General features: G+C 46.5%; 7 protein-coding genes across 7 annotated transcripts; 3 read left to right on the forward strand and 4 right to left on the reverse strand.

Moving 5' to 3' along the window:
* Positions 1–479: 479 nt before the first annotated feature.
* FSST1_005216 (uncharacterized protein) lies at positions 480–1,508 on the forward strand (the record flags this gene model as incomplete). The annotated part of the gene is made up of 1 exon (XM_083231470.1): positions 480–1,508. One exon carries the CDS (start codon positions 480–482, stop codon positions 1,506–1,508), a length of 1,029 nt encoding a protein of 342 aa, XP_083088646.1.
* Positions 1,509–1,631: 123 nt separating this feature from the next.
* On the reverse strand, positions 1,632–3,337 carry FSST1_005217 (glycosyl hydrolase; the record flags this gene model as incomplete). Its single annotated transcript, XM_083231471.1, has 2 exons — positions 1,632–2,855; positions 2,909–3,337. 2 exons carry the CDS (start codon positions 3,335–3,337, stop codon positions 1,632–1,634), a joined length of 1,653 nt encoding a protein of 550 aa, XP_083088647.1.
* A 1,328-nt stretch (positions 3,338–4,665) lies between these two features.
* Positions 4,666–5,633, forward strand: FSST1_005218 (uncharacterized protein; the record flags this gene model as incomplete). The annotated part of the gene is made up of 2 exons (XM_083231472.1): positions 4,666–4,904; positions 4,958–5,633. The coding sequence occupies 2 exons, from the start codon at positions 4,666–4,668 to the stop codon at positions 5,631–5,633; spliced, it is 915 nt and encodes a 304-aa protein (XP_083088648.1).
* Positions 5,634–6,136: 503 nt separating this feature from the next.
* On the reverse strand, positions 6,137–7,128 carry FSST1_005219 (Chloroperoxidase; the record flags this gene model as incomplete). Its single annotated transcript, XM_083231473.1, has 4 exons — positions 6,137–6,294; positions 6,362–6,633; positions 6,693–6,936; positions 7,002–7,128. The coding sequence occupies 4 exons, from the start codon at positions 7,126–7,128 to the stop codon at positions 6,137–6,139; spliced, it is 801 nt and encodes a 266-aa protein (XP_083088649.1).
* Positions 7,129–8,166: 1,038 nt separating this feature from the next.
* Positions 8,167–9,046, reverse strand: FSST1_005220 (cutinase family protein; the record flags this gene model as incomplete). Its single annotated transcript, XM_083231474.1, has 3 exons — positions 8,167–8,434; positions 8,495–8,712; positions 8,765–9,046. 3 exons carry the CDS (start codon positions 9,044–9,046, stop codon positions 8,167–8,169), a joined length of 768 nt encoding a protein of 255 aa, XP_083088650.1.
* Positions 9,047–10,465: 1,419 nt separating this feature from the next.
* Positions 10,466–12,356, reverse strand: FSST1_005221 (fungal trichothecene efflux pump; the record flags this gene model as incomplete). The annotated part of the gene is made up of 3 exons (XM_083231476.1): positions 10,466–11,854; positions 11,911–12,138; positions 12,198–12,356. 3 exons carry the CDS (start codon positions 12,354–12,356, stop codon positions 10,466–10,468), a joined length of 1,776 nt encoding a protein of 591 aa, XP_083088651.1.
* A 2,507-nt stretch (positions 12,357–14,863) lies between these two features.
* On the forward strand, positions 14,864–16,567 carry FSST1_005222 (cytochrome P450; the record flags this gene model as incomplete). The annotated part of the gene is made up of 4 exons (XM_083231477.1): positions 14,864–15,116; positions 15,163–15,872; positions 15,924–16,348; positions 16,402–16,567. 4 exons carry the CDS (start codon positions 14,864–14,866, stop codon positions 16,565–16,567), a joined length of 1,554 nt encoding a protein of 517 aa, XP_083088652.1.
* Positions 16,568–16,718: the final 151 nt, after the last annotated feature.

The raw sequence follows: 16,718 nt of genomic DNA on the forward strand, positions 1-16,718 counted from the left end.
GTACACACTATACTGGGAGCCAGTGACGAAGAACTTGGCCTAATTTGCCTCAGCCCAAACACTACAACTCTGGTGGTCCCCTAGTCCGCTCGACTCACAGTTCAACTTGATATTGAGCTGGAAGATAGTAAATCTTTAAACTATCGTCAGTGTTTTGATTGAAGCAGATCAATTTACTTGTTGGTGAAACACGGCGTCTTTTTTGTTAACTTACGGGTCAGGGTGGAATTAAGGTTCAGCCAAGCAATTAATATCCAATCTGCACAGTAACTCTTCTTACGAGCTCAGGGCGCTAAAAAGCGCTGCATTAAAAGCCTCCAAGACATATGAAACTCGTAATTTATTTCTCTAAAGAAAAAAGAGATTCGATGTAGTTGCAACAGTTGGGATCGCAAATACAGATGTCATAAAATGCTACCTGATGTTGGAAATAATGATGTTATCTGCACAACAATTATCACCAATCTTCAATTTTAAACATGGTCAACTTTTTCAAAGCCGCGCTCTGCGCTTCTGTACTCTGTATCCAAGCATCAGCCGAAGTTAATCGCAAAAATGCTGTCATCACTGTTCTTGAACAGCACAAAGACCTGACTGCCTTTTACAAACTCTTCACCTCAACTGGGCACGGCACTGGAATTCCTGAACCTGCGTTTGAAGCGCGCTTCAACGATAACAACAAGGATGAAGCCTTTACTATCCTCGCTCCTACCGACGAAGCGATCGCCAAAGTCCCAGGTCTCGCACAGAAGCTTACCTCTCCAGATGGTTATCCCCTTCTGGCTGCACTTCTGCGTACGCACATCCTTCCTGGCAAACTCAGTCCACAACAGCTCTACGGCAAGTCAATTAGAGCAATTGAGGGATTCTCGATTGACGTTAGCACAAACGGTGCCATCACCACCAACACGGGCTTGACGAGCTTGACCGGCTCTGCTGTGCGTGCTGGCACACAAGCCAAGCTATTGAAAGACAGAAGAGGCAGACCGATTCGAATTCCTGCTTCGAACGGTATAGTGTACAAGATCGACAGCATCCTCGATCCTATGCTTACCTACTTTGGCGAGGATGCCCCTTCTCAAAAGTCATTGCCAGCCATTAAGTACTCCCGTTCCAAGACAATGAAGGACATATTGGCCGCAGATCCCCAGACACTTCGCGCCAGACAACTATTGCGAATGCATGCTCCACGCTTTCTCTATGATCGTCTTGATACGAAGATCACCGGAAAAGACAACTCAAAGGTGGTTTTTCTAGTTCCTTCCAATGAGGCACTGAAGCTGTTCACCAAAAAGGCTGAGGATTCGGACAACGCCGATATAACGAAGTTCTTCCTCGCGGCTGGCTATGGCACAGTAGATGGCAAGACTATCAAGGGCCGCGCAGGGTTTAGCCTCAAGATTGAAGGAGGTCGGGTTATGAACGCGAAAGTTGAGAAGAGAGAGTGTGGTTTTAATGGCTGTGTATGGAGGGTTGGGAGGGTAATCGATTCAGTATATGGTGTCTGAGATAACTCAATGAATGTATGATATCAATTTTACGAGACTTAAAATACTTGGGCTACAAAACTTGAAATTTACAAAGATAAAGATAAACTATGTACCAGGCGAATTCGTTTTTTGACAAACCTTCTAGTCTTTGTTAGAAGTTGTGTTCCCATGCACAAGTCCGTCGTCGCCCTCCAACTCTTGCCATGCACTTTCCAAAGCATAGACACTAATGCTCACTTTAACATCCTCTGGTAGATCGTTTGTGCTGAATACCATGAGGGTCAATGGCTCTGTAGCGAAGAACGTGTTTGTCACGCTGTCGACACCACCATTGAGGAAACCTTCAAAGATGGACCGGTCAATGACACCACTGGTGTTCCATGAGCCATCACTAGCCGCGAGGCTTGCAAGAGACGTCTTATCGGTGAAGAAAATGTTGTCGAAGGCGCGAGTGTTGCCACGGTCCAGGAAGTACACTGAGTCGCCACCGAGATAGTAGCCGGCCTTGATGCTTTCGCCGCTGACAGGAGACAGGAATGTGAAGTTCATTGATGCTGTTGATAAGACGCCAGTATCTGGGATGCCCGTGACGTTGACTTCCCAGTATATAGCGTTGGAGTCAACATCGGAATAGTCCACAGTAAGTGTTGAGTTGCCAAAGCTGTCGTTGGAAGCGAGCTCACGACCCATAACAGTGCTGAGGTCGTAAGGTTTGGATACCAGTTTCCAGCCTACGCGCTTTGCTTTGGTCAAGTAGTTCTCACGGGGGAGACTCATGGCACTTCGCCAGCCTTCGTCTGCTGTGGGGACGATTTGTGTGTACTGCCAATTGGATACCCAAGCGATGGACACAGGGTTCTCATCTTCGGAAAGACCGTAGAACCATTGACCGGCATAGTTGTCCTTTCCAAAATCTGCGATTCTTGCAGCGCCATCAACAGCCTCGAAGTGAGTACCGTTAAAGTGGCCAGGGAAGTACTCAGCGACAGAACCTCCCAGGGGAGCACCCGGGTTGATGCTAATCACCATGAGCCACATGTCATCTTGTCTCTCGCCATCTTCATCGATGTATGGGATAGGAATCATATTGGGACACTCATACTGCAGGCCGAGCAAGCCATGGTGGGAAAAGTTACTGGTGGGAGTCCACTCCTTCAGATCAGAAGATTCGAAGATGCCAATGGCAAAGTCTTGAGGGTATGCAACCACCATGATCCACGAGTCATTGTAACGAATGACCTTGGGATCGCGAAACTGGTTAGACGTGCTGTTGATAACCGGGTTTCCCTCGTAGGGCTCGAAGGTGTAACCTCCGTCTCGGGAGTACGCAATGGCTTGATCCTGGATCGTTGGTGATGCTAGAGTCTATTCAATTGTTAGTTTCGATCGGGCGAGAGTCTGTCTGGCTTTGTGCTTACATAGATTGCAACGACACCATTCTCTTGATCGGGGAAGAAACCAGAAGTATTGTTCTCATCGATAACCACACTTCCAGAGAAGACAAATGTATCATCCTCTGGTGGGAATATGGCAATAGGCTGGTTCACCCAATGATACAAGTCCTTTGATGTTGCATGTCCCCAGTGTTGGTTGCCAGCGACAACAGCTGTAGGATTGTACTGATAGTACAAATGCCACAGGCCGTCAGCGTCACGGAACATGCCATTGGGATCATTCATGAAATGTTGAGGCGGTGAGAAGTGAACTTGGGGACGATAGGTGCCATTGTAATCACCAGAGATGGGTGTGCCGGTGGGAACAGTGATTGTTGTGGCAGAAGACTGGGCATTGGCCAGAGAGCCAAATTGGGAAAGACCAAGAATGGCCGGCAACAGATTGTGTCTCATGATGTTCTGAGATGAGATAGAGCTGCTTGGTAAACCATTTTGTAGTAGCAAGCTGCCTTTATATATACATGGAGGCACACATCAGACCATTGATCCTTGACTATCCCCAAGAATTAAAGCGCGTTATTTCCCCGCATGTGCTTAACCTAATTCTGGTTGATCTGGAGAACAGTGATGTCAATGATGTGGGTTTGTATTGGGGTAGCCAAGGGTAGATGAGAAGATGAGGAGACTTTGGCCGAAAAAATGAACTTGGCGCATCCCATCGGTCCGACAAAATGTCGAAGCGAATCGCAAACAGGCTTCAAGGTCTACGATGTCGATCACTTCTTGAATGAGGCTGGAATCAACCGTCAGCATTTTTTTAGCGAAAGGTTTCTGGCCCACCACTTCCTTTGCCGTTGAGCCGTTGTCTATAGCTGAAGGTTTAAAGTACAGCTTGTAAGCTTTGAGAGATAATTCTCATATATTGCAGACACAACACGCAACTATATCTCGGCTAAGCCTTTGTGATATAACAGAGGCGTAGCGTGAGGCTTTTTCTTTTGCCCCATGGGTCAATATTCGGAGATATGTTTCCTGTTACAACCGACGATATTGCTCACATTATTACTACAGGGTTTATTCTTACAAAGAGGGGAAACCAGAGAATTCCATAGGTAAACTATACTCCTTATACAATAACATCTTACATACTGAAGCAAACAAATAATACCAAGATGATGTTACAAAGAACGAATACCCTTATAGTACAGGCATTGATTGGAGTACGTAGGGTTCGTGGTATCGTATGAATAGTTACTAATTGGAGGTCACTCTATATGCTTAGGTACAATTCCTTTGCTCAAGGTTGGTAGGCCGACACGTGTAAGGATGCATAAACATATATATTAAATGGGTTCTCGATAATATCTTCCAAACAAACTCTAAGTTGATTCTATGATTAATATTCTTGCAATTATGGACAAGGTTGTGACCTTTTCTTTCTGTAGGTAGCTCAAAGCTGCAGAACGAGCGAAAAAGTCAGTACCCATTGGACTTTGAATACCGTGAAAACCCACCAAGCTCTTATATTCCCGCTTTGCCATATAGATTGCCAACATTAGGTACCTATCGTCCATTTACAGTGCCTTTTACGATAAACATGATCTTATAGTTACTAAGCTATAAATCTAACGAGCTTTAAGCGCCCACGTGCAGCTTCCGCTACTTGTCACGTGCACAGACTGGGGCACTGAACCGATGAGTCAGCATTATCGGGGACCCACACCTGCACCTTTGAGTTTGTGGCCCGCCGTAACAACTCAACTCAATAAACCTGACCTACCATGCAAAACACCAAATCATCCAGGCCCGGCACCTGGGACAAGGTGATCGACCCATACCCGATGTACCCGGTAGAGAGCGGACAAGATCTCGCGATCATCAAGTCATTCGCTGTCCAAGACGGCTACGACAACTTCAGCGTCGAGGAGCATCGGCTCGCAGACTACGAAACACGCAACCCGAATTCTCTGCGTGCCAAGATCACCGATACGAATTTCGTGACTAGTGAGACGCTGAAATTGTACGTTAACCAGATTTCGCAACTAGCGGAAAATTGAAAACTGACAGAAATAGGTTGCGTGGAAAGGGAGTTGAAATTCGCGTTGGTCCGACACCCTCACAAGACGAAACGTGGTCTCTTTCAGCAAACCTCGTTTCATTCCACTCGCCTTATCTCAAAAAAGCCTGCCTATGGAAAGAGGATGGCCAAATCAATCTGCCCGATCATGATCCCGCTGTTTTCGGCCTGTTCGTCGAGTGGATGCATCACGGGAATTACTCCACATTTCCGAAACACCCCAGCATAAACGCAAAATGCTGGATTCTAGGCGACTATCTCCTCTGCACAGGATTCAAAGTTTACGCATTGTCTTGTCTCTTCAGAGAGCACGTAGAAGCGACATTCCGTATCTCTATCAGCGTCGAGGACGTGAAGTATGTGTGCAGCAGCACGACGTCGGATTCAACCTTAAAACGGTTCTACCTCGATTTTGTTTCAGATCACTTTGGCAATCCCTACCGGTTGCGTGGGGATATGGCAGACTGGGAAACTTTTCTCCAGGATCAGCCAGATGTTCGCTCTGTCCTACTTCGGAAGCTCAGATATGGCCCCCCCAAGCAACCTCATCTCAAGAGCATATTTAACTATTTGGAAGCGGAGAATCCTACATCAGAGTCTCCTTTGAGAAAGAACATCAACGTTGCCGGGGTAGCCCTTGGAAACAAAGAGGATGAAGTAGTAAAGCCCTGATATGGGGACATGATTGGAAAGAAAGTAAGTACTGACGCTATATGCCAGGCTCAAGGTATTATGTGTTAAGTCTGGAACCCGATTCACGAAGCCCTGGGCTGCACAACCGATGCTAACATGTGGTCAGAAGAACGATGATTTCACTCTCAACTCGGCACCCGCCCAGCTTGTACCGAATTATTCTTCGCACAACACACCCGCCCCAGTGTAGGGAAATTATAGAGAACAGCAGATTGAGAGATTTAGTAGTTGAGCAAACCTGGTCTCGAACAAGGGATGCTCACCTGAGGAGTCACAAAATAATGGCAGGGTATAGTGAAGCTTAACAGGACAGCAATTGTTTCACTTTCCCTTCACAAGATCATCATGAGAAACGGAGGATACCTACTGTATATACACGAGCCATCCCGTCCAGCGTCAACTACAAATGTACCACATAGATTCCCTTGAGCAACATTAACCCCATTCAACACCTAACCTATAGCCATCGTGATGCACCTGATTTACTGTTCAAGCGGGCGACCGTAAGCATCACTCGTGACATCACGACGCGAAACGCCAGCAGCCTCCATGAGCTTTCTAGTGAAAGCAATACGCTCAATACCACGCATCGTAGTGGTGCGTCGCTGCCATCCAATCTCTGTAGGCAGACGCTCGTTCTCTACAGTAGAAGTTTCTATTAGCCTTGCTTGAAGAGATCACAAATCTTGGAACGAAAGGGAACATACTGAACCAGTACTCGATGAACTTCTTCTCTACCGTGCCGGTAGTGCCGTCAGCCATGATCTCAAAGAAAGAAGCCATCTCGCCCCAACTAAAGCCATCGGCCAATGCAGACAACGAGTGCTGGGGGTTGGTCTTCTTGGAAGTTTCAAGACGACCCATTCGTGCTTTTGCAACTTGATCAACCGTGATGATATCGTCAGGAAAGTATGTGAGAGTCTCAGCCCAAACAGTCTCGTTGAAAGGGTTCGGGTCAGCAAAGAAGGCGTCAGAGCGACTACAAAACATGGGTTAGACCTGATGGGTGAAAAATACGACGATTTAGCGACCACATACCTGATAGAAATGTCGTGCTCGAGAATATTGTGACGGCCAAGGTCGGCCAGGTCAAAAGTGCGTGTCCCGGGATAGTCGGGGCTTGTCCTGATAGCCTGAGTGAAGAGAAGGAGTGCATCACCCTTCTCAATGTTGAAACCGGCAAGCATTCCGTCGGCAAGTTTGGTCAGATCAATGTTCTTCCCATCACGGGGAAGGTAGCCATGGTTGGCAAGCGTGTTGAGGCCGGGGCAAGGACCACGAGCTTTATGAAGAAGTTAGATATGGACATGGAGACAATCCAGACCTGGAATAGTTGCAAAAACTCACAGTCGCTTGCAGTCGGAGCAATCCACTCTTGTGGAGTCCACTCGGCACCAGCAGTTGACAGAAACTGAGGGAGAGCGAAGGCGGGTGCAATAGCACCAGAGGCAGCAATCAAGGTAGAGAACTTCATGTTGAACTTGGTAGGAAGAAAAGAAGGACTGTTATCGAGCCTGTCGATATTGTGACTATAGTTGAGGAGTAATGAAAGAACGACTGATGTTTAGAATGTTCATTATCAATGTAGGCGTACCCAAGGCTTTATATCTTCAAAGACTTGACAAAATCCCTTTTAATCAGACTGGGACCGGCCTGACTCCATCTGATCTACGCAAAACCTTTACCCTAACTTGGAGACAAAGAGAATAGATGGAAGCGAAACATCAAACCTCGGTCAGTGACGAAATTCTCCATCAAGGACTAATTGGTTATGGCATACTTGCGATTGGTCGGCGAGTACATTGTGATAAGTCAATTTTCTTTTGTGATTTTTATATTAATTCTTCGCGAGGATTTCCAAATGAGGCAAGGACTCGGACTCGTTTCTTTGACAGTCACCCCACACCATCTTCTTAAATAGTTAAGGAATTTGTTTCAGATCATGGTTTCTATGACTTCCAAGACATCACTATGTAAGCATAATATGCACACCTCGAAAACAGCCGAGGTCCAAAGGAATCAGCCGAAGCTTGAGCCCGTTTCAAGTGTATTGGAAAGAAAAAAAGATCTGCATTCTGATGGATTACCAACCGGATCGAATCATGGCAATTTAACGAATCGAACTTGATTAAGTTCTTGAAATAGAGACATGGATTTACTACAATGATCCAATGTGAAAAATACAATTAGTAATTCGTCAATGTCAGGTCCCAGCACAGAGTCACACAACTACCGACTCGCTTACAGTGACTAAAGTCCCTGTTTATAGATCTTCAGATCACTAAAGTGTGCTATCAGCATTGCTGGGAACCACGAGAGTTGGCCTCTATTCTTGAGGATACAGAAATATACATTCTAAGGACTCTGATCTAATCGGCATAGACTCATCATAGTAATTTCGTCTCTTGCGCTTCTAGCGGTCAACCTTTCTGATACCTGATGTCCTTAAAGTTAAAACTACCGAGATCTAAATAACACCATTGAATCCAGAAATAGACACCTTACCCAACGCTTAGACAATCTTGGAGATCAAGAACTCAGGAGCAGGACCCGCGGCATCGCTTTGGTACATAAAGTGAGGAGCAGTGATCATCAAAGTTCCAGTGCAGACACCGTCTCCCATGTTGCAGTAGATAGCAGTGCGGTCTTGTGGGTAGTTGGGAATAGCCTTCTTGTTCTGGGCGTTCTTCGTGTATCCGAAGAGAACGCAGCCCTTGACTTGATCCATAACCTCTGGCTCGAGCTTGGAGATAGCAGCGGCGGCCAAGGCAGTTCCCTGACTACAAAATAATCATGGTTAACAAAGAAACACCCTCGAGCTGGAATTATTCTTATCTCACCTGTATCCACCAGTAACAACAGGAGTGTCGGGGCACTTCTCATGGGCCATGTTGTAGAGGCGGACGGCTTCGTTGATAGCATCTGGGGTAGAGCCATCAGGCATAAGGTTGCCTTGCACATCAGCCTTGTATGGGCCGCCAACGCCTTGGACCCAGACTTGATCATTTCCATACTTGGCCTCGAGCTTTGTCGCCACGGCAGGACCTGTAGACGCGCCCTGTGTGTTTGTTAATGAGAATGCTCCCAGTTAGGTGAAAGGAATTACTTACCATATTACCGGGCTCGCCAGTGGCCCGGGCGAAGATGAAGATGGCCTTGGGACAGCTACCAGCAGTGCCTTGCTCGAGGTCATTGCGCGTAGATGAGCCACCAAGGCCACCAAGTCCTCCACCACCCAGGCCTCCACCGCTGAGTCCACCACCGAGGCCGCTTCCAAGACCACTGCCGAGACCACTGCCAAGGCCGCTACCAAGCTGACGTACCTTAACATCCCCAGCAGGGAGAGCGCTCACCATGCCAGCCACTAGAGAAAGAGCTGAAAGGAACTTCATTTTGAATGTGCGAAAGAAAGTAATTTGGGAAATCTGGCTACACTGTGCAGTGGGCAGATATGGGAAATAGAGAGAATGAAAGGAATTGCCTATAAGAGGACCGGCCTGTGGAGTGTTGAAAGAATGTATGAACTATGTGTGAACTGGCTTGGGATGTGAAGGAAGTGTCTCAGTCCCCACGGGAATGAACAAGATCCTTATAGCTTCGCAAATGACTTCCTGATAGACATTGTCTTTTAGCTTTTTCTACAAAATTGCAAGGGAGCCTCGTGGGACTCTGATGTTTCCCTGCTCTTACGATTCTGGCTAAGCAATGTCGTTCCATCCCCACCGTCGTGCTAAAAAAAAACGGGGGTAGTAAACTAAAACGCCGTAACCGTACATACTGCAGATCCTCAGTCTCGGTTTCCTCCGGTTTTTAGTCTGTCTTTGTTTCTTAGCGTCGGTCAAGCTGAAACGAGGTCATAGCAACAGGATAAGTAACACACGTGGACAAGAGTTGTTATTGTGACTCTAGCAAGTTTATACAGATAATAAGTCAAAGCTAACATGTGTTTCTATTTGCGTTTACTACTTAACTAGCATTACTCAAGATGAAACAAGGCCCTTGCGGGAAGACAGCTGGACAGTTGACATAAACAGGAAAGTTCCGATAACCGTAGCCAGTGTGTTCTAGAAGGGATTGTTCTTGATCTACAGAGCGCTTTGCTCACTTAGCTGTGGTCAATTATCAACCTCGGTCCGGGGCACTGTTACCTTGTTGAGCTTTGGTAGCGAGATGAGTGCTGGGCTTTCTTTTTCTCGTGTGGGGTCTTGAATACATCACAAAAGCCGCCTGACGGACGGAGGCACAGACGGGCAATACAACATTTGGCAAGTTGAGCAGCTAATGGGAAAGAAGCCCAAGCTTTTGATTTTATGAGGAATACTCCAAATAGAGTACTCCGACGTACGGGAGGCATATGTTTCGAGATCTTTGTTCCTACGTCAAACACTGTAACTATTAACTCCACCACTTGCGACGAAGCCCGTGTGCGTGCTTTGACTGGTGCCTCGCGTGTTTATCTATTAGTAGTTAGACCAACAACACCTGAACTTTTGACTAGACGAATCAATTCCTGACATCTCCACTAGTCAGCGGGATAATCATAGTGGGCGTTAGTTGCTGGAATGGCAGGTTTCTAGTTTCATCATGTCCGTGCCAGCAGTTATTCCTCGGCATTCGATGGCATGAGTCAGGTCGTTTCTCACGATATGTTGTTGTGGTTGCCCGCATGATAGCGTCAGGAAGACTCTTTTTAGACAGACAACCGTTACAAGATCTACCAAACTGAAAACCTGAGAAATACGACTGGCATTGGAGATCGGTAATTGAACTGGTGCTTCCAAGCGATAAGATACAAAATTTAAAGAAAAAAACTAATTAATCTCCTTTCCAGCCATTTGTCCCTGATGCTTCTTTCCAAGAACTTCCTTCTCTTGATGGACGGCAACATGATTATTAAGCAAATGGCTCGGATCGCGGATAATGGCAGCTGCTACCATAGCTACCACGCCCAGCGGAATAGTTGATAAGAATACGGTTCTGAAAGCTGTAGCGTAGGTGTTTTTAAAGGCAGCAGTCGTGGCTTGGAGAACTGGCTCGGTTACCCCTGGCACTTTGGCCATGGCGAAAGGTACACCAACCGCGTTCTGGATGACGGCAGGGATCAGAGATGGCAAGTCTTTGGCAGAGTACCCCGCGCCGATAGCAGCGCCAGCAATGTTGTTGGCAAGTTTACGATTAACGATGGAAGTGACAATCGTGCTGAACATGGCGTTGCCCAATGATCCACCAGCACTGCGGAATGTTCCCATCAGTCCGGCTGAGACTCCGAGTTCCTCTTGTGGGACCAGCAAGCCAGATGAGACGTAGGACAAAACTGTAAGCCAGGTGAAACAGGCTTGACCGAACATGGGCAAGAGCATCCATCCGGTCTTGTTGTGGGGAATCACAGAAGCGTATGACGCGGTGAAGGCCGTTTGAAGGAGAAGGGCGAACAGGAATTGGTACCGGATGTGCTTGATCTTGTGAACCAAAGTGGGCATGATCCAACCTCCAATGATACCCGAGACACTAGCGGGAATAGAGATGTAGCCGATTTCAGTAAGATCATTGGTAAACATGAACAAAGTGCCCTGGTTACCAAGTGTGACCATTGCTTGCCAGATCATTCCACAGACAAAAAGGATCACGAGATATACCGTGAACTCCCTGTACATGCGGAACAACTTGAGGGGAAAGAGAGGTTTCTTCGGGATAGTGAAGTCATAGATAAAAGCGGCGATGAAGATACAAGCACCTATCGAGATGGTCGTTGCCACAAGTACCGTGGACCTATGAGCGGCGCCTAAGAACGTAACGCCAATCAAGAAAATGGTGAGCCCGGTGGCAAAGAGCAATAGCCCGATATAGTCAAGCTCTTTCAGCTGCTGCCAGCGTGTTTTCTCGAAGTCGTGCTGCGGCCGGGACGGAGGGAAGTAGCAGATGAAGGTGCCGACCAGACATACAGCCGCATACATGATGGTGATGTAGTAACACCATCTCCAGGTTGCCTTGAGGTAGAGTTGTGTTGCAATCAAGCCACTTAACGACCCCCACGGGATAGTGATACAGAACTCGGTCCAACCAATACCGATTCCTCTATACTTGTTCGGGAGAAGCTCGCTGATTCCAGGATAGGATACCATGATGACGCCGGCACCAAATCCCACGAGGGTAGTTCCGGTGACGATTCGCAATGTCGACTCGGCAAAAGCGCAAACGATCTAGATTCCAGGTATGTTAGACTATTTCATATTCATTATACTGTTCAGTCACTTACTGCACCGACCAGGATGATAGTCTGGCCACTTAGAAGAACCCATCGACGACCAAAGACGTCGCTCAAACCTCCTGCTACGGAGAATGAGACAGCTGCGCCGATGGACCAACCACCAGGAATCCAAGCAATGTTCTCTGTGTCTCCAAGAGACATACCGATTTGTTGAATGATCTGAGTCGGCATAATAAACGCTGTTGCGATGGCGGGAATGTAGGTCAAGCCCATGAACTACATAGAAACTTCAAGTCAGCCCTGGCCAGATCATTCTTGTATCCGTAGTAACTTACAAAGACTGCCAGGATAGTGGACCAGGCGACCTTGGGGCTTTCCTCGAATTCTGAGTTTTCGACATGTTGTACGGCTGGAGGTTGATCTTCTGAATGATCAAGAGTTGGCTTCTTTGTATCGCTGGCTGGTAGCGCAGACATCTCTGGATGAGACGCCATGCTGGTGGATGTGAGTCTTTGATCAAAATAACTGTATAAGAGAGAGGTCGTGAAGCACAGATGTGGTGAGAATGGTCAGCCTAATCAGAGTTAGCAAGATGTAGGGAAACCCTCAGTCTATGATGTTATATACCCAGAGTTCTTGCTATCAACCGGTACCCCAGGAAATTGAAATGCGGAGTCTTGAAACTAGTCACTGCAAACCTGGGGAAGTTCAAGGCTACCCCGCGATCTCGTTTATCTTGACCTCGGTCAGTATGTATTTAGCAAGTGGGAAAGGGAAGTGAGAAAGGAGTTGAAGGTTTAAAATTAGTGCCGGTTTGCCGTGTCTGGGTCTAAAATGATGTTAGACCGGATCGGGTTGTTCTTTGCGCCGCTATTGAAGAGTCGAGACGTAGATCACCACGCGAGTCGTCGGCTGCAAAGGCCCACAAGGGTATGGCATGCGTTGACAGCAACCAAAAATTAGATGGAATATATTGATAAGACTTGATAAGACTCGATGTTGACGCCACTATTGGTCAAGAGAGTCGGGTTTCTAAATACCGAGATGCGTGATTGAAACGGAATAGTTCAGTTTTTGAAGCTTAAATTGGTTTCTTCTTCGGTTGTTCTTCGCGGTAGTTATCAAATAGGCCTTTGGCCAAGGCAAAGATATAATCGAGTATTTTACATACTTTCACGATTGGTAGAGGGTAGAAGGACAGAAAGTATTGCTTGACTGAGATATGATATGCGAGTCACAATGACATATTGATGGACCAACGATAACGCTACAACAGAGACCCTCTCAATATTGAAAACAAAGACAAGAAGATGCATCAATTTTATGATATCATGTTCAGTGCGACATATCAAGCATCTACTTATTGATACGCGATGACCTAGGTCAATTACTGCGGCGTCTTTGGCATAGCTTAGGTCTGGCGTGGCTCTTGGAAATGTTCTGTTCTCAGTTATCTATTGTAGCTGTTATCTCCCCCTGGTTGTTTCGCTAGTCAAATCAATCACTCAGTCTGGCCTCAGGAAGTAAAGGATGCTGAGATGGTAGAGTCTATGGGTGGTATGTCTCCTGCTACGGTCATCGTTTTGCGGTGGATTGACAAGGGGACGGATCAGCTGTTCCGGTTCGAGCTGTATTGGTGGGCTCGGGAAAGCTTCAAGAGCTGAGACATGGGGCTGATGTACCCTGCTCATGGCAGTACAGTTGATAACAGTGTCGCTCTCCGAGTCACTTACTCGGACTTTCTTATCTCCGTGCTCTTATCATGTCTATCTTGGCCAACTAGATCTTTCTTATCATATTTTGGGAAGCTGATAAGCATGCTACACCTAAGGAGCTAGCTTTGGGGCTAGATTGACTTCTCATAGCGAATGGTTTCTGTTATTAACAAAAGATTTAGTTGACAATCTCTTGTTGTGATATCGAAGTCATGCTCCTAGTTGTACAAGCAACACGATTCTGAAAGTAACGAATCATCCCGCATGTTCGGTACTATTACTCAAGGTCAGAACGGCATCTGTGTTAGCAGTGGAACCAAGATCGGCCTAGCTGGTGCCAGTTCCATATAACCCTTGTCAAAAACTCAAGGTGAGTATGTAGACAAGTGTATAATACACCATCTTCGCCGGTCACATGCTGGAACAAAGCTCAAGAGCAACAGACAACATATTGCCAAGATGTATTTTCCCAAGCTTCTGTCGTGATCGTGGGATAGCAGAGTGTACTAGACATGGTGATAGAAAATGACCGTCTCCGATTTCAATAAAAAACAATTATAGTATCTTGTGGGAATTAACAAAAATGGGTTGTCTTAAAATATATGTTAACAGTTTTTATTTCCAAAATTAACTTTCATAATAAATGAAAGCTTCAACAATCTGCCAATGTCTCGATCTGTTTCTATGAATAGGACCTTGGTAGAGAAACACATTCCAACTTGCCACCCTGTAGGGACTTATAAACAGAGTAGCAAAAAGGACATCTACCTAAATGCACACAGCGGAATTAGCGAAAGCCGCCAACGACGAATAGTTTCTAAGTTTCCGGAATTAGAATTGCAAACCCATATCTGTGATCGTCCCAGTTTAATTCACAGAACCTCCATTTTAAATCCCTTAATTCTTATTCGTCAAGGCGATACATTGCCCAATGTTGAAGCGGAGTCCATAAGCACTAATCACGGTGTCGAGCCCAGTTCAGACCTGAGCTTTCTCAACGGCCCTGTGGCCATCCCAGATCCATGGTGATGGTGAGAGAAATCTTCATGGGCGGGGAATAACAGGATACCAACTCCACAAGTCAACAGGGGTTATCGGGATGTATCCCTCAATGCGTCCACTTAGAGCCGATCCGATGATAAAAGCGTTACATGGTACACTATATCAACGGTTTGTAGGGCATAAAACTGGATCAGCTAAACAAAATGTCCATTGCATCGGTGTTATAAGCTGACCTGGTCGTTACATCATTTGTCCCATTGCTTTTTCCCAAAATCTTGTGCATCATGGATTTCAAGTCTACTTGGGAGACCGTCGACGTCAAGAGCATTGCCTCTTTTAAGAGCGTAATTACTCTGGTCGGAGTCTGGTTCTTCTATCATGTACTTGTAGCTCTGTACAACATCTCACCCTTCCACCCCCTGTCTCGTTTCCCTGGGCCTAAAGTTGCCGCTGCCAGCTATCTCTATGAGGCCTACTATGACTGGTGGCGAGTAGGACGATATGGAAAGGTTATCCGCGATATGCATGAGCGTTACGGTAAGACAAAAAGCTAATTATGCCCGATCGATTCTAACACACACAGGTCCGATTGTCAGAATTAACCCCGACGAACTACACTGTTCAGACCCCTACTTCACCGACGAGATTTACGCGGGTCCTGGCCGTGTTCGCGACAAATGGCAGCATCAACTCAACACTGGAGGCGCTGGTCCAGTCTCGGTAACAGGTTTCTCAACAGTCAACCATGAAGTCCACCGAATGCGAAAAGGAGCTTTGTCCAAGTATTTTTCCCGCTCACAAATGCTCAAACTTGAGGGTGAAGTCCAAGACTTTGCACAGATGACAGTGGACAAGATGCTAAGATATGCTGGTGGCGAGCCTTTTGATGTGAAGGAAGCTTTTAACTGTTTTACCGCCGATATCATCTCACAGTATGCCTTTGGCGAATCTATGGGCTTCATCGCTCAAGAAGGATGGGAACCTAATCTGGCTACTTGGGTCAAGTCTTTCTTCCAGAGTGCGTATATGATGAGACATAACGTTTTCGCACGAAAGATGGCTCAGGTCCTTCCGTTTTTGTCTGATTACCTTGGAGAGGATATCAAGGCTGTTATGCGACAAATGAACGTGGTTATCCCAGGATATATCAAGGCTGCATTGAAGAACCCTGATGGTGGACGGGTATTTGCCCAAGTTGTCGAGTCAAAGACGCTTCCAGAGTCGGAAAAGTCTTTGTACAGATTATCTGGTGAAGGATTCAACTTTCTGCTAGCTGGTACTGAAACCACTGCTGTAAGCCAAATATGTCTTTTGTTTTCACAGGATCCGACTAACGACATCTAGGCCACTCTCACTGTCATCACATACTTCCTCCTTGACAAGCCTGAGATTTACAAGCGTCTCATGGCTGATCTAGATGGCATCGATCCGGAGAACCTCAAGTGGACAGATCTCGAACAACGCCCCTACCTTTGGGCTGTCATCCATGAAGCTCTACGCGTTATGCCCGGTGTATCCCACCGATCTGCCCGAATCGCCCGGGAAGAGGACCTCGTCTACCAGAGTAAAGACGGTAACACCAGTTGGGTCATTCCAAGAGGCACACCCATTGGCATGACCTCTATGATCAACCACTGGAACGAAGAGCTTTTCCCCGAACCCGATGAATTTCTTCCAGAGCGCTGGTTGGATAATGGAAAGCCGAACTACAAGCTACAAAAGTTCTTGATTTCGTTTGGAAAGGGAAGCCGCGCCTGCATTGGCGAGAAGTAAGTTTTGATCTGCTGCTCTGACACTAAGACTTTACTAACGATTTGGCAAGTCTCGCCTACTGTGAGGTATACATCATGGCGGCTCTTATGGCTTTCAGGGTTGTTCCCCGAGCCCGTCTTTACGAAACAACTATTGAGGATCTCACTTATGATCATGATCTGATTGTGCTTCAAACCAAGAAGGGATCTATTTCTGTCCGTATCGCCATTTCATAGATAGTAGAGTGCTTTCAATCTATCTACACAGGAAATACAATAACCCATGCTTTCTCGTCAAATTTCACATTCTGAGTCACTATCCGAGCACTCCGAGGGCTCAGGCTCAACGTGCTCCTCCATCCTATGATCACTAATATGCATCAGTTTA

Source organism: Fusarium sambucinum, chromosome I (assembly GCF_050947815.1).
Source record: "Fusarium sambucinum isolate potato_lamoka chromosome I, whole genome shotgun sequence".
Lineage (NCBI taxonomy): Eukaryota > Fungi > Ascomycota > Sordariomycetes > Hypocreales > Nectriaceae > Fusarium > Fusarium sambucinum.